This window comes from Aphelocoma coerulescens, chromosome 11, assembly GCF_041296385.1.
Source record: "Aphelocoma coerulescens isolate FSJ_1873_10779 chromosome 11, UR_Acoe_1.0, whole genome shotgun sequence".
NCBI classification, from domain to species: domain Eukaryota; kingdom Metazoa; phylum Chordata; class Aves; order Passeriformes; family Corvidae; genus Aphelocoma; species Aphelocoma coerulescens.
The window spans coordinates 1,411,237-1,435,543 of NC_091025.1; the positions used below are offsets into that span (position 1 = coordinate 1,411,237).

Below are 24,307 nucleotides of genomic sequence, written 5' to 3' on the forward strand. Positions count from 1 at the left end.
GGACGCCTTTAAATCTGCTGAAAATCTGATTCTGAGTAAAATCCTCTGGGCTGAAATAACACATGTGCAGCTCTGTGAGCCTGGGACCAGCCAGGGCCAGGAGAGCCAGCCTAGTGCCAGGTGGGATTCTCACCCAGCTGAGGCTCAGGATGGGAAGTGGGTGCTGGAAGCAGCTCCATCTCCATCCTCCTGCTTGTGTTTCAGACCCACTGCAGGATCTTGCTTATGTGGTCCCTCCACATTGCCTGAGGATTGTGCCACTCAGGGAGCCAGGGGCTGCCACACTGCCCACACTGGGGTGCCAGCACTGGAGCCATAGAATCACAGAATCCTGGGATGCTTTGGGTTGGAAGGGAGCTTAAAGCTCATCTCCACCCCCTGCCACGGGCAGGGACACCTTCCACTGGACCAGGTGTGACAACCCACCCTTAAGGGTAAGTCATCACACCAGGTTGCTCCAGGTCCCATCCAGCTGGCCTTGAACCCTTCCCACTGGGAAGCACGAGCCCAAGTCCTCGGCTGCCTCCCCTCAGCGAGTGAGAACGCAGCAGTCGCTTTCCAATTTATTTTTATCTTGTTGATCACATGCTTTGTAATGTTAAATGTTCTGTGGAGGAGGAAATTTCTGCAACTGCAGAATGAATAGGAGTTTAGGGGGTTTCGGTTGAACTTGATAATCAATTTTTGCAAATCCCAGGCTCGTGCTGACAACCTGCAGCAGCCAAGGGATATTAATGAAAATGTTCCCATTCTAATTGTGGCTCCGTACGTGCGGAGCAGCCCTGGGCATCGTGTACTTCAGGGACTCTGCCTGCTGGCACCAGCCAAGATGTGACCCCTCGAACATCTTCATGCCTGGCCTTAGGGCACAGCTGGATGTCACCGAGGCTGGGGGAAGCCAGTGTGGGTTCTGTCTGAGCAGGGTTTAAGCAGCTTGGAGCAGCAGCTGAGAGTCTCAGGAGGAGCAGGGAGGTGCTGTACACATGGATCAGGTGTCCCTGTGTCCCCTGGCAGGACACACAGCACAGCAACGTGGCTCCTGGAGCCACCCCGGCAAAGTTGTCTTCCCGTAAGCACGCTGGGTTTCATTTTATTTTAAGCCATTAAAAAACTGTCCTATGATCTGATTTCATCTTCCAGCTCTGTTACAGCTGCCAGGATGACCAAAATGTGGTTTCAAAGTAGACTGGGATTCGCCTTCAATGCAGACATGTTTCCAGGGCTTGCATTTCATAGAATCATGGAATGGTTTGGGTTGGAAAGGACCATAAGGCTCATCTCATCCCACCCCTGCCATGGGCAGTGACAACTTCACTATCCCAGGGTGCTCCAAGCCCTGTCCCACCTGGCCTTGGACACTTCCAGGGGTAGGGCAGCCACAGCTTCTCTGGTCAATGAGCAGAGGGCCTTGAGGAGGGGTGGCCGTGCTCTCAGGTTGAGAGGTTCCCTGGAACAATCATTATTTCTTAAATGTACGGGATCCCAGGAGCAGGGGTCAATGGAAATCACCTGCTCCAGGTGAGACCTGAGCTACAGAGCTTGGCAGCTCTGTGCACTGTGTCCAGAAAAGGCTTCTGGAGCTGGCTGTGCCTCAGCCGTGGGAGCTGCGAGCGGCAGGGACGGAGCATCCCCACACGCTGCTGCCCTCGTCTGCCAGAGACCTTTCCTCGGCTGCAGCTGGGTGGGTGAAGGAGGAGACCTGTGCTGTGCTGCAGAGTCTGGTGGCCGGGTGTGACCCTGTCTGTTGGCGGTTCTGCCTGACCCGCTGGGCTTTGCACGGAGGCACCACAGCTCCGTCCCACTGGCCACGTGCCCGTGACCCACATGGAGCGTGACCGACGGGGCTGAGCAGGGCTGGGGGAGAGGCTGCAGGATTGTTATTTTTTATTATGGTGAAGGCACTGAGGCACCTTCAGGTTGCCCAGCGAAACTGTGGCTGCCCCATCCCTGGCAGTGTCCCAGGCCGGGTTGGACGGGGCTTGGAGCAACCTGGGATAGTGGGAGGTGTCCCTGCCCGTGGGGGTGGGACTGGATGAGCTTTCAGGTCCCTTCCCACCCAACCATTCCATGGTTCTGTGACTCTGGTGTGGCTGTGGTTCTCTGAGAGATGGTGCAGCAGGACTTGACAAATCCCAGCTTTGGGGGTGGTTGCTCTTGGTCCCTCAGCAGGAGCTGCCTTTGCAGCTAGATGATTTAGGAGACCCAGTGTCAGGCTGGGATTTGGGATGACAAGCCAGGAAACATCTGGGGTTTCTTCCTTCCCTCCTGTTTGTTTGGGATTTTTTTAGAGAGCTGCAGAAGACCTGAGGGCAGGTGGGTGCTCTGGGCCAGGTGGGAGCAGCCACTTTGGAAGGAGAGGACCAGCCTGGTGCTCCCCACACCTGTTTGGCTGCAGCCTCCTTGCTTTGATGATGATGGTCATGGGTGTGATGGCCACATTTCCGAGCTGTCAGCCTGTATCTTTGAGCTCTCCTTGTTGATGCTGTTCAGTGCCTCCATTGAGTCCAAGCTGTGCTGGTGTCAGGCTGTGTAGGTTCCTCTGAGCACCCTGGCGTGGGATGGAGGCTCCTAAAGCAGGACGGGAGGTGCAGCACTGGCAGTGGCCCCTCAAAGGATCCCTTCCCTCTTTTCCTGTGCTTCTCTTGGATGGTGGAGGAGAATGGGAGGCTGTTGGAGGAGCAGGAGTGGGGCATATCCTGGCTGCACCCTCAGCGGTGTGAGCCTGGCTGGCTGCTCCAGGTGCCACTGCAGGGATCCATCTGTCACCACAGGGATCCCTCACTCACCACAAGCTTTTTGGAACTGTCAGTCCCGTGCTCAGAAAGGACTGTGGCTTTCAGCTCCAGTGACATTCATGGCTTGTGTCTCTGTGTCCTTGTCCCACAGAGAAGCAGGGTCCCGAGCGGAAGAGGATTAAAAAGGAGCCCGCCACCAGGAAGCCTGGCCTGCTCTTCGGCATGGGCCTCTCGGGGATCCGGGCAGGGTACCCGCTCTCCGAGCGCCAGCAAGTCGCTCTCCTCATGCAGATGACAGCAGAAGAGTCTGCAAACAGCCCAGGTGAGACTGGAGAGGGGGTGAGCTCTGAGGGGGGGGTGGGTGGGCAGGGGGCAGCTGCCACGAGAGGCCCCCAAACGCCGGGAATTCCCGGTTCCCGGGGTCACCAGAGGTTCAGCTGCAGCAGCAGGGCTGAGCTGCCACCCCTGGCATGGTGCAGGGGGGCTGGTTTGCTGCTCTGTGGGGTATCACCGCTCCCACAGGGCTCTGCAGGTGACTCCAGGTTCGGTGTTACTGGGATCCACACATGGCTCTGGCTGGCCTCCCTTTCTCCAGTGTCCCCTGGGCCCGATCCAGGCCACCACGGAGCCCGCCCTGGCTGCTCAACTGGAGCTTTGGTTCCGTGGGATTGTCCTTCACCTCAGCTCTGTGTCTCCCGCTGGCCTCTCAGGCTATCTCAGTAAAGGAGGATTATAAATAAAGACAAAATATCATCCTCTGTAGGTTTTTAATGTTTCTTCTTGTGGAAGGGGATGTGTAGCCACCACAGCTGTAACTTGAGATGTGGAGCAGCTGGAATGTGTTTACCACGGATTTTGTGTTTTAGTAGTTTTTATCTGTTTCAAACCTGCCCCATCCCCCGGGTTTTTGGAGGGTCTGTACTATCTGTGTGCTCACATCCGCATCCTACACACAACACTGCAGCTTTAGCCAAAAAAACACCAATCTCGCCACTTATGTTGCTGTTATTTGGGAAAACTGAAAGAGAAAAAGCTGCAGAGTGTTGAGAGCATTCCAGTGTTCTCCCAGGAAATGCACATTCTCCTCCCAAGGCCGTCAGACCTCACATGTGCTTGGTAAAAGGCCACTTCTCTCAAGAACTGAGGTTTGGGGGTAAGGAGCTGCATTGTCTGCTCCCAAATCACGGGACTGCCCACAGCATTTGCCAGGACTGCAGCTCTCCAGTGGGCTCTGGCAGCCTGCGATTCCCACCTCCGTGGGACACACAGGCTGCTCTGTTCACATCCACTCCAGAGCTTGGGTTGCCTCTCGCTGCCTTGTGGTGAATATTTTGGGAAGAGCCGAGACGAAACGCGATGCACGAGCTCCCTCTAAGGGCTTAGGAGTTGTTTGGAATGGCAGCTCCTGACGCTGTTTCTCTCCTCCCTGCAGTTGACACAACACCAAAGCATCCCTCTCAGTCTACAGTTTGTCAGAAGGGAACTCCCAACTCTGCCTCCAAAACCAAAGATAAAGTAAATAAGAGAAACGAGCGAGGAGAGACTCGGCTGCATCGCGCTGCCATCCGCGGGGACGCCCGGCGCATCAAGGAGCTCATCATCGAGGGTGCAGATGTCAATGTGAAGGACTTTGCAGGTAACAGCCCAGGAATCCCAACCTTCTCCCACCTGGTTGTGTGTTCCACCTCCAAGAGTGACTCCCACCAGAAAAAGTAGTTTGTTCCTAACACGGGGTTGTGCCATGGAAAGAGGGGATTTGCCAAAAATCGTGGTTTTGTTCTTTGAAGAGGAAAAAGTCTTTTTGCCCTTTAAAAAAAACTAAAAAAACCAAACAGCAACGAAAGGCCACATTAAAAAAACCTCCCAAAGCATCAGTTCTCTTGTCGGGAGTTTGGGAGCAGAATTTCCAGGCTGTGCAGTCTGCTTGAGGTGGTGAAGCTGGGCTGGGCAGGATCCAGAGAATCCCTGGAGCTGCTGTGGTTCCATGCACCAGAACTGACCAGGCCACTCTGGACCATTTCCTTCTGCCCTTCCATGGGGGTGCCATGTTGGAAGTCTGGAGGGGGATTTGCAAAGGGAGGTGGGCTGGTTTAGCTCTATTTTTACTTAAAATAGAAGGAATTATGTGCACAGAAGTACAGCTGAGAGTGGGCTTGTGAAGTCATCGCTCTGGAGCTGGGGGGCCGATGCCTGTGAATTTTTGGGAGTTGTTTTTAAGGACTGAATGTGGGGGTGCTGCTGATGGGGAGGGAATGTGAAGGGCAAGGTCAGGCTCCCACAAGGCACCCAAATTGGAGGAGATGTTGACCATCCTGACCCTCAGCTCAGGAGTAGCACCACCTCCTCCTCGTCCTTGTCCTCCTCCTCCTCAGCAGTGCTGCCAAGCTCCTGCTCAGGGTGGTGGGATGGGAACAACCCCGAGTCCTGCAGGGAGAGGCAGCCATGGGATGATGGGGAAGGGGTGACGAAGGAGCCATTCGGTGGGGCTGGATCAGCCTTTCTTCAGCGCGTCCGAGAGCTTGACTTTGCTGTTCTCTTTGCACGATTTTGGGGCTATAAATAAATACGGCTGTTCCTCCGCCCGTATGATTAATCCCAGTGCCAGACTGAAGTATCAGTTGTGATTAATTCCGGGTACAGGTGCCCCCTCCAAAGGCTCCAAGTGAAGGTAATGGAACGTGCTCCCACGGCACTATCAGCAAAACACCGGAGCAGCCGCGCTGGGAAACTTCAAAACAGGCTCTGCTTAAAAATAGTCTGTTTGAAAATGACAAAATATTTTGTTCTGTGCTCTTCAGAGATTCGTTTGAGAGCTGGAGCTGCCCTTACTGCGGAGACCCTGCTGTTTGGTTTCCCCCTGAGCCTGGGCCAGTGTTCCTGTGTTTGGAGAGCACACAGAAAATCTGTGGGGGGGCTGTCTCAGAGCTCAGGCCTGGTCTGGGCACCAGGGTTTCCCTTACAGAGGGATTGGAACCTAAAGGCTAGAGAGGGATGTTTCACAGGACCATGGAGTGGCAGAACAAGAGGGAATGGCCTTAAACTGACATAGGACAGGGTTAGATTGGATATTAGGAAGAAATTCTTCCCTGTGAGGGTGCTGAGGCCCTGGCACAGGGTGCCTGGAGAAGCCGTGGCTGCCCTGTCACTGGAAGCATTGAAGACCAGGTTGGACAGGGCTTGGAGCACCCTGGGATAGTGAAATGTATTCCTGCCCATGGCAGGGGGTGAAACAAGATGAGCTTTAAGATCCCTTCCAACCCGGTGGTATAAAGGGCAACAGATTTAAGACCTGCCTTTCACATGACATCAGCAATTCTCCTTATTTTCCAAATAAAACTTTCCCTTTCCATTTCCTGGGGCTGTGTCCGGTCTGGCAGATGCTCTGACTGTAGCACATGGCGTGACCAGAGGGAAAAGTGGGATTGATTCTATCACTGCCTGGCAGGAGTAGCAGGGCAGAGCTGCAGGTTCCTTCCTGCTGTGCCATGGGGATCTGGGCAAACACAGCCAGCTTGGCCATCAGAGCAGCACAGCCCTGGCCACACTGACCCTGCAGCCTCTGGGCCTGGAGGAGACTTGCCCTGTGTCTGAGTGTCACTGTGAAGGTGGTGTCGTGTGCTGAGTGTCGCTGTCCTTGCAGGCTGGACGGCGCTGCACGAGGCCTGCAACCGGGGCTACTACGATGTGGCCAAGCAGCTGCTGGCGGCCGGCGCCGAGGTCAACACCAAGGGGCTGGACGATGACACCCCCCTGCACGACGCGGCCAACAACGGCCACTTCAAGGTTGGGGTGCTGGAGTTCACTGCTGTGCTCTAAATGACTCTTCTGGAAACTTGTGCTTCAAGCAGCCCGCTGAAAACACGGAGATTCTGAGTATTTTTATTTCATTTCCCGTGTAATGGGCAGGAATTTGTGCTCAAGGCCAGGCTGGACGGGGCTTGGAGCAACCTGGGTTAGTGGAAGGTGTCCCTGCTCACGGCTAAGTGTGGAACAAGATGGGCTTTAAGGTCCCTTCCAGCCCATACTATTCCCTGATTCTGTGAATGTCCCTGTCTCAGAGCTGTTGAGTGTTTTACTTGGTGCTCCCCTGCACCAAGTAAAGGATGGTTCATCCTTCTGGAATTGGGACAGGAGCATGATTTTGTACCTTGTTCTTCCCCCTTCTTTCCTGCCCAGGTTGGTTCTTAGAATCACAGTATCATTAAGTTTGGAAAAGACCTCCACAATCATTGACCCCAGCCATTAACCTAATGCTGCCAATGCACCACTAAACCCTGTCCCTAAATGTTTTTTGGCCACTTTCAGGGATGGTGATTCCACCACTTCACTGGGAATGTTGCTGGGGTTTCTCTCTTATGTTAGTCCTGAAGACACCACTCTTTTAGTTATGTATTAAAATCATGCAAAAAAAAAACCCCTGGAATGAAAACATCATGAGCATCTTCAAGCCTCAATTTCTCTTTTCAGGTGGTGAAATTGTTGTTGCATTATGGAGGGAATCCTCATCAAAGCAACAGGAAGGGCGAGACACCTTTAAAAGTAGCGAATTCTCCCACCATGGTGAACCTGCTCCTGGGGAAGACCACGTACCCCTCCAGCGAAGAGAGCTCCACAGGTGAGACTGGCCTTTCTGTGGCCATGGCAGTGACACTCGTGGCCTGCAGCTGTCTGTTAACACAGAGACCTTAAGAGGATGGTGAAGTTAGACTCCTGTCAGATGCTGCTGTGGTCAGGAGCCCACCCGTAGCTGTAACCCAAATTCAGACAACCTAACCCACCAGCTTTAGCTCGGGGGGCTGCTTGCCCTGGAAGCCAACGTTGAGATCGCTTCCCTGGTGCAGTCGGGATGTAGGATTGGAAGCCAATTGCAGGTAAATGGATGTCTTACCTTTGGAAGGTGGGCTGTTCCAGTGGAGAGGAGGAGGTTTGTGTGCCCACCCTGTGTTCCTGTCCCTTGGCTGTCCCAGCACTGGTGTTTCAGGTTCTGCTCCTGGGCTGTGTCTGCTAGAGCTTCTTCCACCAGTGCCACCATTGTGGGACACTCTACAGGTTTTAATTAGTGCAAATTAGAGTTTCCAGTCTTTTGGGGAGCCTTGACCCACACTGTGGACAGTCATAACCCTGTTCCAAAGTTCTTGTGATACACCCAGGATGTTATTTTGAGGAGCATCCCTTGCAGGTTGGAGCTGGAGGAGCTTCCTTCCAAAAAGATCCCCCAGCCTGGCATTCTGAGCTGTTGGCTGCCAACTTGCAAAGGCTGGGTGAGGCCAAAGGGCATCAGGGCTGTTTGCAGGGGTTGGTGTGTGCAGAAGACCAGTGATGTTCCCTCCCCAAAACCCTTGGCAGTCCCTAACACGCTGTTCTTCTCTCTCTGCAGAGACCTCAGAAGAGGAGGACGCCCCTTCCTTCGCTCCCTCCAGCTCCGTTGATGGCAATAACACAGACTCAGAGTTTGAGAAGGGTTTGAAGCACAAGCCCAAGGCCCAGGAGCCCCCCAAAACCATCACCCCCGTAAAGGATGAGTATGAATTCGATGAGGACGATGAGCAGGACCGGGTCCCGCCGGTCGATGACAAGCATTTGCTGAAAAAGGATTACAGGAAAGAGACTAAAGCAAACAGTTTCATTTCCATACCCAAAATGGAAGTGAAAACTTATACTAAAAATAACACAATTACACCAAAGAAAGCTGCCCACCGCATCCTGTCGGACAGCTCGGATGAGGAGGAGACCAGCGTGGCCGTGGGCACGGGGGAGAAGCTGCGCCTCTCCACCCACTCCATATTGCCCAGCAGCAAAATTCGGGAGCCCGCCAGCGCCAAGGCACCCAAGGAGAAAAGCAAAGTAAAAAAGAAGCGGAAGAAGGAGACAAAAAGCAAAGAGGTTCGGTTTGGCAAAAAAAATGACAAGTTTTGTTCCTCTGAATCAGAGAGTGAAAACGTGGAGAGTGAGGAGGATGATAGAGACTCTCTGCAGAGCTCTAGCTGTGTAAAGGACTCAAGGCTAGTGCTAAAGGAATCCTCCTTGTTTAACTCTCTGTCTGCCTCATCAACCTCTTCTCATGGGAGTTTAGCATCCCAGAAACATAATCCTAATCTTACAGAACAGCACTCCAAGCACTGGAGGACGGACAATTGGAAAACCATATCTTCTCCAGCTTGGTCAGATGTCAGTTCCCTATCGGACTCCACCAGGACGAGGCTGACGAGCGAGTCAGACTATTCGTCCGAGGACTCGAGCTTAGAGTCACTAAAGCCAGTCAGGAAGAAACCAGAGCACAAAAAGAAAAACACCCCCCACAACACTGTTTCTGAGAAAAAGAATTCATTCCATAGCAATGTGGATGGAGCAATTCCAAAGCTGGACAAGGAGGGGAAGGTTGTTAAAAAGCATAAAACAAAACACAAACATAAAAACAAGGAGAAGGGACAGTGTCCTGTTAGCCAAGACATTAAAATAATCAAAACATTTTCTTTTGAGTTTGAGGACTCTAAACAAAAGCCTGAGAAAGCCTTGATAGTAGAGACAGAAAATCCAGTCGAAAACAAGTTGAAAGTGTTAAAGCACGATCGGGAACATGGTAAGAAGGAGGAAAAGCTCCCCAAAGGTAAAGCAGAGGAGAAGGAGTGGTTGTTTAAAGATGAGACTGGAAAATCCTCAAAAGAGGAGAAATCGTTAAGAAAAATCAAAGATGGTAGTAAAGACCTGAGCAAATCCTTCAGAGAAGGATTGAGTAAATCAGAAAAAGAGAAACCTGTCAAGGAGAAATCTCCCAAGGAGGAGAAGCCGAGAATACACAAGGAGGAGAGAAAGAAGAAGTCAAAGGACAAGCAGTCCAAATCTGAGAAGAAGAATGAGCTGAAGGAGGAGAAGGTTTCTAAACTAGAGAAAGAAAAATCCTTCAAGGAAGAGAAGGAAAAATGCAAAAAAGAAAAACTTTACAGGGATGAGTCTGGGTTTGATGAGTTTAATAACAAAACTCAATTTGCTGAAAGCGAGGACACGAAGTTCAGCCTTTCAGATGATCAGCAGGAGAGGTGGTTTTCAGACTTGTCCTCTGATTCATCCTTCGATTTCAAGGGTGAGGACAGCTGGGATTCTCCAATAACGGATTTCAGGGAGATTAAAAATGACACCGTGGCAAAATTAATCATAGAACCCGTGAAAGAGGAAATTAAAGACAAGAAAAAGGAAAATAAAATGAAAGAGAAAAAGGACTACAACGAGAAGCGGAATGAAAAGGACACTTTCTTAAAGAAGAAGGAGAGGGATTACGTGGAGAAAAGCTCTGAGAAGAAAAAGGACCAAACAGACAGACACAAAGTTACTCCCAGTTATTTGCCTGAAAAGGATAAGAAAAGGAAGGATTCTGTGGAGACTGGCAAGGAGAGGAAAGAAAAAGACACGGGTGAAACCACCAAAGACAGAAAAGATTCCTCTGATGGCTCTAAAGAGCGAAAAGATCCCAAGACGAAGCAGGAGGAGCCCTATCGAGATGACTTCAAGGAGTACAGCTGTGAAACATTCTTCAAGGATAAGTCTGACCCTGAGTTCAGTGGGAAAACCCTGGAGAGTTGGGAGAGGCACCATTCTGGGAAGGAAAAGGAGAAGAAAGATGCTCCTGATAAAGAAAAAAAAGAAAAGGTGAAGCCAGAAAAATACAAGGAAAAATCCAAAGAAGGCGACAAGGAGAAAAATGAAAAAGCTGCTCCAGAGAAAATCCTGAAGGACAAAGAACTAGAGAAGAGTTTCAAAGAGAAGAAAGAAACTAAGGAGAAGTACAAAGATCTTCACAGCAAAGACAAAGAGAGGAAGAGTTCTTTCGACCAGGTGAAGGAGAAGAAAGAGAAAAACTTTTCCACAGACAGAGACGATTTCTCTGAGAAGAAGGATGAGAAGAAAGGCAAGGAGAAGAGCTGGTACAGCATCGCTGACATCTTCACGGATGAGAGCGAGGACGAGAGGGACGATTACAGCCTGAGTGGGTTCAAGGTGGGCGACTCGGGCGGGAGCGAGATGCATCGCCTGGACAGTCTGCAGGACAAGGACGAGGGTGCGGCAGCCGAGAAGGAGCTGTACCCCGACAAGCACCGCAAGTACTCCTCCGACCGGCAGCACTCGGAGAAGCAGAAGGATAAGGAGTCCAAGGAGAAGAAAAAGGACAAAGGAACATCAGAAGGGGGAAAGGAGAAGAAGGAGAAGAATTCCTTTGAGAAACACAAAGAGAAGAAAGATAAAGACTCCAGTGAGAAGTACAAGGACAGGAAGGAAAGAGTGTCCATAGATTCCACTCAGGAGAAGAAAAACAAGCAAAAGCTCCCAGAAAAGGTTGAGAAGAAACACACCAGTGATGACAAAGTGAAAAGCAAACATAAGGAGAAGCCGGACAAGGAGCATTCCAAAGAGAAGAAGTCTTCAAAAGGAGGGGAGTCGGAGAAGAGCCTGCTGGAGAAACTGGAGGAGGAGGCTCTGAATGACTACAGGGATGATTCCAATGACAAGATCAGCGAGATCTCCTCTGACAGCTTCACGGACAGAGGGCAAGAGCCAGGACTCACCAGCCTCTTCGAGTCTTCTAACCTCTCTCTGACCGACGCCGCTGAAGAAAAGTTTAAGGACTCTCTCCCTTTACCCTGCCTGCAGGACAAACTCAAGGAGAAGGAGAGGCACCGACATTCCTCATCTTCCTCAAAGAAAAGTCACGAGAAGGAAAAAGCAAAGAAGGAGAAGACAGAGAAAAAGGAAAAATCAGACGAATTCAAGGACTCCAGCAGCAGAAAGGATTCCACTCATTATGAAAAGGATTTCTCTGTGGATGGGGAGGCTTTTGGCTCTTCTTACAACATGAAGGGAGAGGCTGATGAGGAACCGGAGAAGAGCATTGATTACTTATTTTCTGAAAAGAAGGATAAAAATGATTCTGAAAGAGAACTGTCAAAGAAGGCGGAGAAAGAAAAGACTTACAGTTCCAGCACCATCAGCACAGCTAAAGAAAAAAAGAAGCGGGATAAACACAAGGAAAAATGGAAGGAGGAAAAGGAAAAGCATAGGGACAAACACACAGATGGTTTCTTTAAACATCACAAAGATGAGCCAAAGTCAACACTCAAAGACAAGGATGGGCCTCAAGTTACCACCTTTAAAGATAAATCCAAGGAGGACAACCTCAAATTTGGTGAAACCAAGCTGAAGGAGAAGCTCAAGGAGAATCAAGACAAAGACAAATCAGAGTCCATAAAAATAAGCAACGGGAATGAAAAAATAACCCTTTCCAAAGACAGCAGCAAGAAGGATGCCAGGCCGAGGGAGAAACTTCTGGGAGATGGTGATTTGATGATGACCAGCTTTGAGAGGATGCTGAGCCAGAAAGACCTGGAGATCGAGGAACGCCACAAAAGGCACAAGGAGAGAATGAAGCAAATGGAGAAAATGCGGCACAGGTCCGGAGACCCCAAGTTAAAGGACAAACTTAAAAGCTCAGAGGATGTGCGCAAGAGGAGCCTGGATCTGCCGACAAAGAAGCCGCTAACGCTGGACACGCAGCTCAAGGACAAGAAACTCAAAGAGTTGGGTCCCCTGACTCCTATTCTGTCACCGGAAAACAAGGCACAGCCTGCTGTGGGGACAGACTCCAAGGACTGGATCACGGGTCCTCAGCTGAAGGAGATCCTCCCGGCATCTCCCAGGCCGGATCAGAACCGGCCCACGGGCGTCCCGACGCCGGCATCCGTTGTGTCGTGCCCGAGCTATGAGGAGGTGATGCAGACACCCAGGACTCCGTCGTGCAGCAACGAGGACTACACAGACCTGATGTTCGAGTGTGCCGACTCGCAGCACTCGCTGCCCATCTCCACCATGTCCATGAACGCCTGCTCTCCCTCCTTCTTCGACAGATACACCAATGTTAACAGCGGGCTCCCCGAGAACCCCAGTCAGACCCCAACTCGCACCATACCCTCCTCGAACCTCTACCGTTCCATCTCAGTGGATATCAGGAGGGCACCCGAAGAGGAATTCAGCGTCGGGGATAAGTTCTTCAGGCAGCAAAGTGTCCCAGCAACATCAAATTATGACTCTCCAGTGCAGCATTTAATGGAGGAGAAAGTTCCCCTTCCCTCTGTTCCTGCTGAGAAGTTCCAGTGTTTGTCTCCTGGGTACTACTCCCCGGATTATGGAGTTTCCTCACCCAAAGTGGAAGCTTTGCACTGCGCGCCGGGAGCCGTCAGCGGGGTCGCCCAGTCGCCCGAAAGTGTCTTCTCTGGTTTACAAGCAAAATCCTCCCCTTCGCACAGGGACGAGTTGCTGGCTCCTTCAGTGGAAAGTGCTCTTCCCCCTGACCTCGGCATGCCCCTGGACACCACGGAGGAGCAGCAAGCCACTGCCTCCATCATGCCCCCAGAATCCACCTACCTACCACCCATCGAAGAAAACCATTTTAGTTCGGGAATGCCAGAACAAAACAACATAGACTGGGATAACCCTCCTTCCCGAAACCCGGACACCGCCATTCCTCCCAGCCTGATGGGCAACCCCGCAGAGCACTCTGTCACCTGGTCCGTGGGCTCGGAGCTTCTGATGAAATCTCCCCAGAGGTTTTCCGAGTCTCCTAAACCCCCGCTCTGTTCCCTAGAGCCGATTCATCCTGCGCCAGTAGCTTTCATTCCCACAGAGACTTCCTACCCTGTTTCTCCCATCTCTTACCCTCTGTCAGTGTCTGAACCGAGGCTGGAGGAAGTCAAGGAGGATGCTGAGGAAGCAGTTCCAGGAGAAATTGCAAATGCTGAAGAGCAAGCTCCGTACATGTCCCCTACTAGGTTAGACACCTTCTTCAACAACTGCAAGCCTCTTCCAGAAGAAGCACCAGAGATCCCTCCAGAGCCCCCTTGTGTGCCAGCAGAACCTCAGGCTGAGGTCGTCACCGCTCCAGAAAACAACTACTTGGAAAACAACAACCCAGCACCTGCGAATGCGGAGGAGGCGGTGACGTGGCCTGACCCCTTCACCAACACCGAGGATGACTTGGACCTTGGCCCATTCTCGCTTCCAGAGCTGCCACTCCAGCCTAAGGACGTTGCAGAGACGGAGATGACCGAGGCGGAGGCGGTGGAGGAAAGCCCAGCAGCGGCTTCAGAACCGAGCGCTGGGATCATCAAAGCCGGCGCGTCTGTGATAGCGTCCAGTGAGCCGGAAGAGCCTCCGGCCAGCCAGGCAGCGGCCACCCTGCCCACGGACACGGAGCCACCAGCAGAGGAGCAGAAAGCAGAAGCGGCTGCACAAGAAGCCGCCTCGGAAGCGCTGAGCACAGCTGAGGAGAAGGCAGCAGAGGACTCGGAAGCGCAGGTTTTCCAGCAGACCCCATCTGAGTCCACGCAGGCAGAGAGCAAAGAGGTGGAGGCCGTGCAGGAGGAGCTGTCGTCGGCCGGTGGGGTGGCAGAGGGCAGCTCCCAGCCCTGTCCCGTGCCTGTGGCGGGCTCTGAGGGCAGCGTTCCGCAGGACGGTGCTGCGGCCCGTGGCGGGAGCCAGGCCCCACCATCCCAGACGGACGCACCTCCTGGCAATGCTCAAGCAGAAATTGTTGAACCAGTACAAAAACCAGTAGCAGAAGCTCCCAAACCACCCAAAATAGAAGAGATTCCTCAGCGGATTACCAGGAACCGGGCTCAGATGCTCGCCAACCAAAACAAGCAGAACGCCGCCGCATCCGAGAAGGAATTTCCTCCCGTCTCTGCGCCCGTCACGCGTGCCAAAGGCCGCATCACGGAGGAGGACGATTCCCAGGCTCAGCACCCGCGGAAGCGCCGCTTCCAGCGCTCCAACCAGCAGCTGCAGCAGCAGATCAACACGTCCACCCAGCAGACGAGGGAGATGATCCAGCAGACACTGGCAGCTATCGTCGATGCGATCAAACTGGACGACATCGAACCTTACCACAGCGACAGGTCCAACCCCTACTTCGAGTACCTCCAGATCAGGAAGAAGATTGAGGAGAAGCGGAAAATCCTGTGCTATATAACTCCCCAAGCTCCGCAGTGCTACGCTGAATATGTCACCTACACAGGCTCCTACCTGTTGGATGGCAAACCCCTAAGCAAGCTCCATATTCCAGTGGTGAGTCACCTTCTCTCTTTAGCCTCAGGAACTGTCCCTCCCTCACTGTTACAGACACATCCACGTTGTCCCCCATGCCCTGTGACCACCTTGCAATGCCAGCGTGCCCTGACCTGCCTTTAGAATATGACACCAAACCTGAGCCTGGGTAAGAGCCTGGCTGTGTGGTAAATGCAGCCCCTGAGATGCTGCATTTTTGCAGAGAGGACCTTGGGCTCTGCTGAGGGACCTGAGGTTTGGTCAGGCTTTAGAGCGAAGTTTCTAAGAATCCAGTGGATTTGAGGCTGGCAGGTAAAGCTGCTCTTGCAGCAGTGTAGTAACAGGATAATGAACCTAGAACATGGGAAAAAGATGGCTCTTAACTCCTGCCATCATTTTCCCCAGCTCTGCTCTTTGACTTGGCACTGGGATCAGCATTTCACTGCTGTGCTGCAGGAGCAGCCTCACTAATACAAGTGCAACAGTAAATGCAGTGCTGCAGGTGGCAAATCTGGGATCCAGCTTGGAGGAGAAGGGTCAATGTGACCAGGCACCATTCCTTGCTGCACACCCTGCCCTGCAGCACGAGGGCAGGTCAGGCTCTGGTTGTGCAGGCTGAGCTCTGCTCCCAGCACTGGGCACCTCTTGCCAAGTTCTCACCCTCTCTGAGGTCTGGGCATTGGCAGGGCCTTGTCCTTGGCAGAGCTTCTCCGCGGTCTCCATAGGCACCCCGTGGGATGTCCCTGCTCCCTCTGTGGCCTACACACATTTTGGGGGGCAGGCAGCCCCCAGGCCGTGCCCCACGGAGATCCTGCTCTCAGCCTGTGCCTGTGCCCGCAGATCGCGCCGCCGCCGTCGCTCGCGGAGCCGCTCAAGGAGCTCTTCAAGCAGCAGGAGGCCGTGCGGGGGAAGCTGCGGCTGCAGCACAGCATAGAGCGGGTAAGGGGACACTCCAGCTGGGCAGCAGGCCCCGAATTTCCTCTGCTGTCGAGGCTGAGGCTGCCATGCTCACTGCTCTGCTCTTCCTCAGGAGAAGCTCATCGTCTCCTGCGAGCAGGAGATCCTGAGGGTGCACTGCCGGGCAGCGAGGACCATTGCCAACCAGGCTGTGCCCTTCAGTGCCTGCACCATGCTGCTGGACTCTGAGGTGTACAACATGCCTCTGGAAAATCAGGTCAGTGCCTGGCTCAGTGCTGAGGAGGTGTCTCAGGGACTGTGCAGGACCCTGAGGGAGATGGGCTTTTCCGGAGGGATGGAGGGAAGGATGGAGGCAGGAGTTACTAAGGCTCTCCTTGCTCAGGTCACCCACCACAGCCCACATGGCAGGATGTCACCTTCCCCAGAGGGCAGGGTCAGATGGGATATTGGGAAGGAATTCTCCCCTGTGAGGGTGGGCAGGCCCTGACACAGGGTGCCCAGAGAAGCTGTGGCTGCCCCTGGATCCCTGGCAGTGTCCGAGGCCAGATTTAAGGTCCCTTCCAATCCAAACCATTCTGTGACTGGGAACATCATTTGCCTCATCTGCCTCAGTTCCCACATGTGTGCTGGAGAAGAAAATAGACCCAGGAATGTGGGATACAGGGAGTTCATGTCTGTTAGCAGCAGAAATGGTTCAGCTTAGTGAGTGAGTCTTGGGACCCTCCGTCCTTCTTGGTCAGGATCATCTGCACACTGGGAAAGGTTTCCTTTACTACACTCTGGGGTGTCTTTTCCTGTGGAAGGAAGGGAAGAGAATCATTACACTGCTGCATTGCAGGAGGGATCCTGGGCAGGGACAGGATCCTGGGATTTATTAGCGAGCTGCATATTGATCCAGGAGCTCTGATTTATCCATCGGCGTTTCCCAGCCAAGGGTCTGTGCTGCTGCGATCTTGGCGTGAGTGAAAGGAGTCAGAGAGGTGCAGGTGCTGTGATGGGCTGACATGGACAGATTCCCTGCAAAGCAAGGAGAAACAGGGACTGTGTGCACAGGGGTGCCATCCCCATGTGAGGCTGAATCCCTGGAAAGGGCTGCAGGAGCAGCTGGCAGCAGTGTGCTGCATCCGCCCTTCCTGCAGGCACCGTGGTTCTGAGGAGTGTGTGCCCCAGGAGGGGCTTGAATATGGCCTGTGAGACCTGTAACTGCTTAAAGTCCAAAACTAATCCCCTGTGTCCCACCCTTTGCTGTCCCATCCTTAGGGAGACGAAAACAAATCGGTCAGAGACCGTTTCAACGCGCGACAGTTCATTTCCTGGCTGCAGGACGTGGATGACAAGTATGACCGGATGAAGGTGAGAGCTGTGGGAGCCCCGTGCTCCAGGCAGGGGCATTCCAGGAGAGTTCTGCCTGTGGCTGGAGCCTGGGAGCTGCCGTAGTGGTTTCCAGCATGGAGTCGGTGTCCCAAGATTGTCAGGGCAGTGTTGCATGGGAGCGGATGCTCTGGAGTGCTGACAAGCCTTGCAAACACAAACTTTGGGGTTTGCCTTGGCTCCTGCTGGAGCTGGGCTCAGCAGAGATTCCAAATCCAGGTGTCCTGTGCATCCCTTGCTGCACATCCCTTGTGCCCACAGTGGCTGCATGTCCCCTCCCTTTGCCTGCCACTCAGCCCTCATGTCCCGCCGTTGTTTCCCTATGCAGACATGCCTGCTCATGCGACAGCAACACGAAGCAGCTGCCCTGAACGCGGTGCAGAGGATGGAGTGGCAGCTGAAGGTGCAGGAGCTGGACCCCGCGGGGCACAAATCCCTCTGCGTGAACGAGGTGCCCTCGTTCTATGTGCCAATGGTCGACGTGAACGATGACTTTGTGCTCTTGCCGGCATGACAGTTCCAGCCCAGGAGACATCACTGAACACTGGCAAGGACGGGAGCACTCCGAGGTCGGGCGGTCGAGCTCACATTCACCCTTAACCGCTTGCTGATGAATCCCTGGTCAGAGGAGGAGGAAGCAGCTATCGGCAGAAAACAAAACAATAAGAAAAATAATTGCACTTTCTTCACGACGTGTCCCTCGCTTCCGGACTGACGCGGCTCCGCAGGGCAGCGGGCCGGGCGCAGCTCCTTCCCACCGGCGCCCGCGGCGGGGAGGCTCCGGGCAGCGCGGGCAGCGGGCGCTCAGCGGCCCCGGGACTGGCCGAGGCGCGGAGGGAGGAGGCCAAGGACACCGTGTGTGTGTTGCAGAAGCTGCTGAGCAGGGCCAGCAACCACGTGAACCATGTACTTGTGAACACCGTGATTTCCAGCTCTCTGTTTTCCACCGGGCGCGGATCTCCTCTCGGAGAAGCTGCAGTAGGAAACCATGGGGGGTGGGGGGGGTGTTTGAGTTTCTCGTTCCATCATGGGTATGTCTAAAAAAAAAAAAACAAAAAACTACTACAAAAAAAAAATCACAAAAAAAAACCAATTAGAAACAAAAGGACAGTGTCCAAGCTGGGCAGCGGCAGCTCCGGAGCGGGGACAGCTCCGGGATGTGCCGGCGGCCCCGCAGCAGCCGCTGCCACCGCTGGGGACGGGCAGAGGAGCCGCCGGGGCGGCACGGCCGGGGAGACGGCGACGCAGAGAAAGGACTTTGCCAACTGTGTTTTTAATGGAGTAAAATCCACGTGGTTTATATATTTTTTCCTTTAATCTTGGGCATTTCGTTTCTCTTTCTGAGAACATAACTTGAAAACACTACAGAGCCAATACTCATATAAAGAAAAATTGTATCCCATAAATGCTGTACAGTTTTTATATACATTAACAATGTACTTTTGCTGCCTTCTAGATAATTTATTTTGCAACACATTACTGCACAGTTGTAAATAACTTATGTACTGTAACATCACTTTCAGTTATGTGTAAAGAAATAAATAAATTAATTAAAATTATCTTTGTATTTATAGTTCACCCTGGGCAGCAGTTTTCCTGTCAAGGAAAAAGTTGCCCAGAGCAGCTGCCCTTGGCAGGGGATGGAACAAGATGAGCTTTAAGGTCCCTTCCAATGCAAACTATTCCATGATTTTAAACATCATTCTTCTTTTTCTGTGCCTTTTTGTGTGCAGTGGGGTTGGAACCTGCCAGGTGTGACGGTGGTTGTGGTGGGGTGGGTCATGAGGAGAGCAGACCCCCCTGTGCTGGTGGATTTGCCACCCCTGGAGTGACTGACCCAGAGATGCTCCTTTGGGGCTGCAGAGTCTGGACAAGGATGGATGGATCCAGGCAAACTCGGTCCTCACTCACCAGCTCAGGGATGCAGCTGGAGGCAGATCCCAGTGCCTTTCCAAGATCTCTGTGCCTTCCTTCCTCCTGCTGCCCGGCCTTTCCTGATGGCTGCAGCTGCCAACCCCAGGCAGGAGTGAGAGGTGACCCCCATGGACCCCACTGCCAGCTCGGTTCTCCACCTTCCTCTCTTGGGTTTTCCCAGTGCTGGTGCTGGCCAAGTGTCTCAGCTGCTGCTTTGGGAAGCAAAGATGTTCCAAATGCCATTTGTTCCTCTGCTGGCATGTCCTGGCTGGGGGGACCAGAGGGGATCCCTGGATTCAGCTCCCAGACCCAGCTCCCCCCTCGCTGCTGCCGGCTTTGCAGCCTCTTGAGGAATTTTCCACAGTCGGGGCAGTGGGACCCTGGAGGCTTTCGCTGCAATGCATCGCAGCAGCCTCGGGGCCAGGGGGGTCCCACCTTCCCCTGCCCGACCCTCAGCTCCTGCCTTGGCACCTCTGGCACCAGGACCAGGGCTCACACAGCCACAGCAGGACGGGCAGGGCCATGTCCCAGCTACAGCCAGAGGGATTTTCCCCCCTGGGTTGTGGGATGAGTGTGGTGGGGCACTGGAGCGAGTGCTGGGACCAGGGGCTGCTTCAGTGTCAGGGGCTTCAAGAAAGCAGCCACAGGTAACACTTTAATTAATGTCCATCCCTGCTCTTTGTTAAAGAGCCATAAATTCACCTCTATAGTCACACACAGGCCTTCTATGAGCGTCTAAAGCTGGAAAGTCCCACAGGCTCATCTGACCACGGTGCTGGTGACCTTGGGAGTCTCCAGGGTCAGTTTTCCTCCCACTGCTGTAACTCCCAGACGTGTGTGTGGGTGTGGATCCCTTGGAGGGAGGCAAAAAAAATGTAGATGGGATTTTTTTTTAGTGTGATTTTTCAATGTTGAGTTTGCAGGTGTGATTTTTCAGTGTGATTTTCAATGTGAGTTTGCAGATGGAATTTTTCCACCATTGCAGGTCTGAAGCTGAGCACCCGAGTGATGCTGCTGCCCCCAGAAATGACGTTTGTGAGTAAACTTTAAAAGGAAGAGGGAAATAAATCCTATTTGCAGCTCGACTGCTCTGTTGCCTCTTCCCACGGGCTCACATGGTGCTGGGTGCCAACACGTTCCCTTCCTGCAAGGGGGGGGAGTCACAGATGCCACTGGCCCCCTTTGGGGTTTGGGGGGACCTGGGTGCATTTGTGGGTGTGCACAGATGGGTCCTGGCACCCCCGGCTGCACCCCAGGACCCCTGACACCAGCTGGGGCAGGGGGTCCCCCAGCCCTGAGAGGGTGCCTTGGTCTGGAGCACCATGGAGAAGGGGGGCTGAGCTGGGCTGGGGGCGGTGAGCCGGGGCTGGGGGACAAGCAGGGCTGGGGGAGGGCAAACTGGGGCTGAGCTGGGGTGAATGGGGCTTGGAGAACCAAACTGGGGGCCTTGGGAGGGGGGAAACACCAGGCTGGGGGTGCAGCGGGCTGGGCCCAGTGTTGCAGGGAGCGAACCAGGACTGAGGGGGGCGAACCGGGCCGGGGATCTGAGCCGGGGCTGGGGTTTGTGAGCCGGGCTGGGGAGACAAACCGGGCTTGGGGGGCGATCAGACCGGGACTGAGCCTCGTGTTGCGGGGAGCAAACCGGGACTTGGCGGGTCCGAACCGGGGCTGGGGGGTCCGAACCGGGGCTGGGGGGTTCTCAACCGGAGCTGGGGGGTCCGAACCGGGGCTGGGGGGTCAGATCCGGAGGGAGCCGTCGGGGCGGTGCCGCGGGGCGGGTCCGGCCGGTGCCGCCCCACCTGCCCGCGCCGAGCCCGAGCCCGAGCCCGAGCGCGGTGGCGGTGGCGGTGGCCGTGTCGGTGGCCGTGGCCGTGGCGGTGGCCGCGGCGATGGCGCTCGGGGGGTCGCGGCCGCGGGGCCGGCGGGCGGCGGGGGGGTGGGCGCCGTGCGCGGCGCTGGCGCTGGGGTGGGCGCTGGGGTGGGCGCTGGGCGCGGAGCCCCCGCACCGCTGCCGCCCCGACACCGCGCTGCTGCCGCCGCCGCTCCGCCGCCTCGGGGGCCCCGCGCTGCTCCGCGCCGCCGTCCCGCGCCTCCGCGGCGGCTGGAGCCCCTGCCAGCTGTACCGCTACCCCCCCGGAGCCCCCCGCCCCAACGGCACCGGGCCCTGCACCCGCGGCTGGCACTACGCGCTGCCCGCCGCCGGCCTCCGCGCCAACCTCGTCACACAGGTGGGGCACGGGGGTGGCGGCTCTTAGGGGGGTCCCGGGGTTGGGGAGAGTGGGGGACCCTCGGGCCTGGGGCAGTCTGCGGTGCTGGAGGGGGCTGAGGGGTCCCGTGGGTAAAGGAGGGGTTAAGGGAGGGGCCTGGGAAAGCCGTGGGGGGGGACAGCTGCGAACAGACTGGGGGGTCCCAGCCCCCAGAGCGAGCTGGGGGCTCCAGTAAGGATCCCACGGGAAAGCCCTGGGTGTGCAGGGGGGAGTAGGGTGGACGACCCCACGGAGGGGGGTTTGGGGCTGGCTGGGGGAGCCCTGGGGAAGGGGTCGGCTGGAGGGTGTCCAGGGCTCTTGGAATCACCAGTACTGTCCCCTCACATCTGTCCCCACATTTCTGTTGGTGGGGTGGGAGCTGTCCAGAAGCCGCCCAGCCCCATCCATCCCAGCCCTGTGGGCAGCGGCAGGGGGTCTGCCAAGGTCCCCAAGCTGACACCTCCCTGCAGTGGGACCTGGTGTGTGCCTCGCGCTGGAAGGTGCCACTGGAGCAGACCACGCACCTGCTGGGCTGGACACTGGGCAGTGTCACTGCCGGCCTGGCCTGTGACAGGTAAAGGGGGTTCCCGGGCAGCCCCCATGGACAGGGGGCACCGTGCCCAGCCCCTCTCACAGCCCGTCCCTGGCAGGTTCGGCCGCCGTCCCACCTTCCTGCTGTCCCTGGCGCTGGCCGTGCCCGTGGGCCTCGGCGTGGCCCTGGCTGTGGACTTCCTCATGGTCCTGGTGGCACGGCTGCTCTTCGGGGCCGCGCTGGCAGGAGCCTTCCTCGCCCTCTACGTGGCACGTGAGTGTGATGGGGGCGGCCATAGGGGTGCGGGGACCGGGGGTGCTCCAGGATGCACTGGGAGCAGGATGCTGCAGGCTGTGGGATGTCCCAGGATACAGGATGCTCCAGGGTGTAGGATGGAAGCCCTGTGGGCTTGGCACCCACGGTGGCCCCCTCACTCCCTGCCAGGGCTGGAGCTGTGTGACCCCCCGCACCGGCTGGGGGTGACAATGGTGGCCGGATTCTTCTGGATCGCCGGGGAGCTGCTGCTGCCGGGACTGGCTCTGCTGTGCCGGGACTGGCGGGTGCTGCAGGGCGCTGTCACCATGATCCTGGCTCTGCTGGCTGCCTGCTGGTGGTAAGGACCCCCCGGGCAGGGGGCTACGTGGGGCTAGGCTGTGCCCCGGGGCTGGTGCCAAGCTGTTCCCAGCCCGGCACACCCTGCCCAGGGCCGCGGCGGGGATCAAAGGCCACGCGGGGCTCTCCAGAGGAGTGGAACCCCCCCACCCTGGGCAAATGTTTGCTCAGGTTTGAAGCTGAGGGTTTCTGGGCAGCGTTGCTTTGAAGCCGGGTGGGAAGGTCAGTGCTGGAGGGTGGCCAGGCCCATGGGGTGCCCCGTGACCAGACACTCGTGCCCCAGGTGCCCGGCACTGCTGCTGGAGTCACCGCGCTGGCTGCTGGCCACACGGCAACTGGAAAGGGCCAGGAAGACCCTGCAGGCACTGGCCGAGGACAATTGCCCCCAGGAAAGCCTCCTCGCGGGTGCGTGGGGGACTCCGAGGGCGATCAGCCCCATCCCCAAAGCCGTGGTTGTGTGTGTGTGTGGGGGGGTGACAGAGCCGGCTCTATCCCGGGTTCCCGTCTCCCGGCAGAGCTGGAGGCCGTGTCCGAGGGGCCCCCCCAGCCCCGGTACCACTCTGTCTGCGAGATCTGCGGCACCAGGGTCATCTGGAAGAACGGCGCCATCCTCGGCTTCGCGGCGTGAGTGGCGGGGGGGTCGGCGGGGTGGGCATGGGGCGGCCCCACTCGCGGCCCCCTGACCCCGCCGTCCCGTAGGTTCATCGGCTCCGGCATCCGCCACTGCTTCACCCGCAACCTGGTCCCCCACCTGCCCCACTTCTTCTCCTCCCACCTGGTGCTTGTGAGCACCGAGGCGGCCGCTTGCCTCTTCGTGTGTCTGACGGCCGAGCGCTTCGGGCGCCGCGCCATCCTCCTGCTCTGCACCGTCCTCACCGGCATCTCCTCCCTGCTGCTGCTGGCCCTCACCCAGTGTAAGACCCTCGCGGGACCCCCGAGGACGCAGCCCCAGCCAGGGGGAAAAGAGGTGGGTGCAGAATTTGCCCCCTGATGTGCTTCGCCTCCCCCCCCCAGACCTGCTGGAGCTCATTGTCCTGACGCTGTCCGTGGTGGGCACGGCCGCCTCCCACGCTGTCACCATGCTCAGCATCTTCTTTGCCAGCGAGGTTCTGCCCACCGTGGTCAGGTAACGGGGAGCTGCCTCCCTCTTGTGCTACCCCGGAGCGGGAGGCACCGGGCAGGGCCCCCTCTGAGCGTCTTCCTCCCGCAGGGGCGCCGGGCTGGGCCTGGTCGTGGGGGCCAATTTCGTGGGCAAGGCCGCGGCGCCCATCACCGCCATCCCCAACAGCCGCGGCTTCTTCCTGCACCACGTCGTGTTCGCCTCCTTCGCCATCCTGGCCGTGCTCAGCATCATGTTACTGCCCGAGAGCCGGGGCCGCAGCCTGCCCCAGTCCCTGCAGGACGGCGAGAGCCAGCGCCGCCCACCCCTGTTCCGCCGGCCCCCCCGCGAGGACCACCTGCCCCTGCTGGCCCCCCACGCCATCCCCCACGACTATTCCCGGCTGGCCGCCTCCACCAAGAGGATGCTGCGCTCCCCGGAGCCCCCCCGCGAGATGTAGCCGTGCCCCCCCCCCCCGCTCCCTGGGGTCTCCCTGCTGCTGGGGGGGCTGAGCACGGTGTGGGACCCCCGTGCAGGGATGTAATGGGAACAGCAGGACACGCGTGGTGGAGGGGCTGGGGGAGCAGCGCTTCCCCCGCGGTGGGGCCGGATCCTGCCCCAGGAGCAGCGGTGCTGGGAGCCCTGGGGCGGGGGTGACGCCCCCCGGGGGTGCTGCCGGCTCCCAATAAAAGTGCCTTGTTTCTACGGGTCGCTGGTGTGGGGAGGGTCACACGCCCCTGCCACCAACCCCCTGCTCTTTATTATGGGGGTCACCAGGGGTCTCCTCGCCCCC

The 24,307-nt window shown here is 56.2% G+C and overlaps 2 protein-coding genes across 8 annotated transcripts in view; both read left to right on the forward strand.

Moving 5' to 3' along the window:
* Nucleotides 1-18,670, forward strand: part of ANKRD11 (ankyrin repeat domain containing 11) — a 132,479-nt gene extending 113,809 nt beyond the window's left edge. For all 7 annotated transcript variants that reach the window (XM_069027213.1, XM_069027215.1, XM_069027210.1 and 4 more), the window contains 9 exons: nt 2,887-3,057; nt 4,168-4,371; nt 6,376-6,518; nt 7,203-7,350; nt 8,113-14,843; nt 15,663-15,761; nt 15,853-15,996; nt 17,001-17,093; nt 17,440-18,670. In XM_069027213.1, the coding sequence (XP_068883314.1) occupies nt 2,887-3,057; nt 4,168-4,371; nt 6,376-6,518; nt 7,203-7,350; nt 8,113-14,843; nt 15,663-15,761; nt 15,853-15,996; nt 17,001-17,093; nt 17,440-17,625 (7,919 nt within the window). In that variant the 3' untranslated portion in view covers nt 17,626-18,670. The remainder of the gene's footprint in view (nt 1-2,886; nt 3,058-4,167; nt 4,372-6,375; nt 6,519-7,202; nt 7,351-8,112; nt 14,844-15,662; nt 15,762-15,852; nt 15,997-17,000; nt 17,094-17,439) is intronic.
* A 2,244-nt stretch (nt 18,671-20,914) lies between these two features.
* Nucleotides 20,915-24,222, forward strand: SLC22A31 (solute carrier family 22 member 31). Its single transcript, XM_069027219.1, has 9 exons — nt 20,915-21,253; nt 21,742-21,845; nt 21,922-22,076; nt 22,248-22,416; nt 22,699-22,820; nt 22,931-23,039; nt 23,115-23,329; nt 23,430-23,541; nt 23,626-24,222. Exons 1-9 carry the CDS (start codon nt 20,915-20,917, stop codon nt 23,972-23,974), a joined length of 1,674 nt encoding a protein of 557 aa, XP_068883320.1. The 3' UTR covers nt 23,975-24,222.
* The last annotated feature ends 85 nt before the right edge of the window (nt 24,223-24,307 follow it).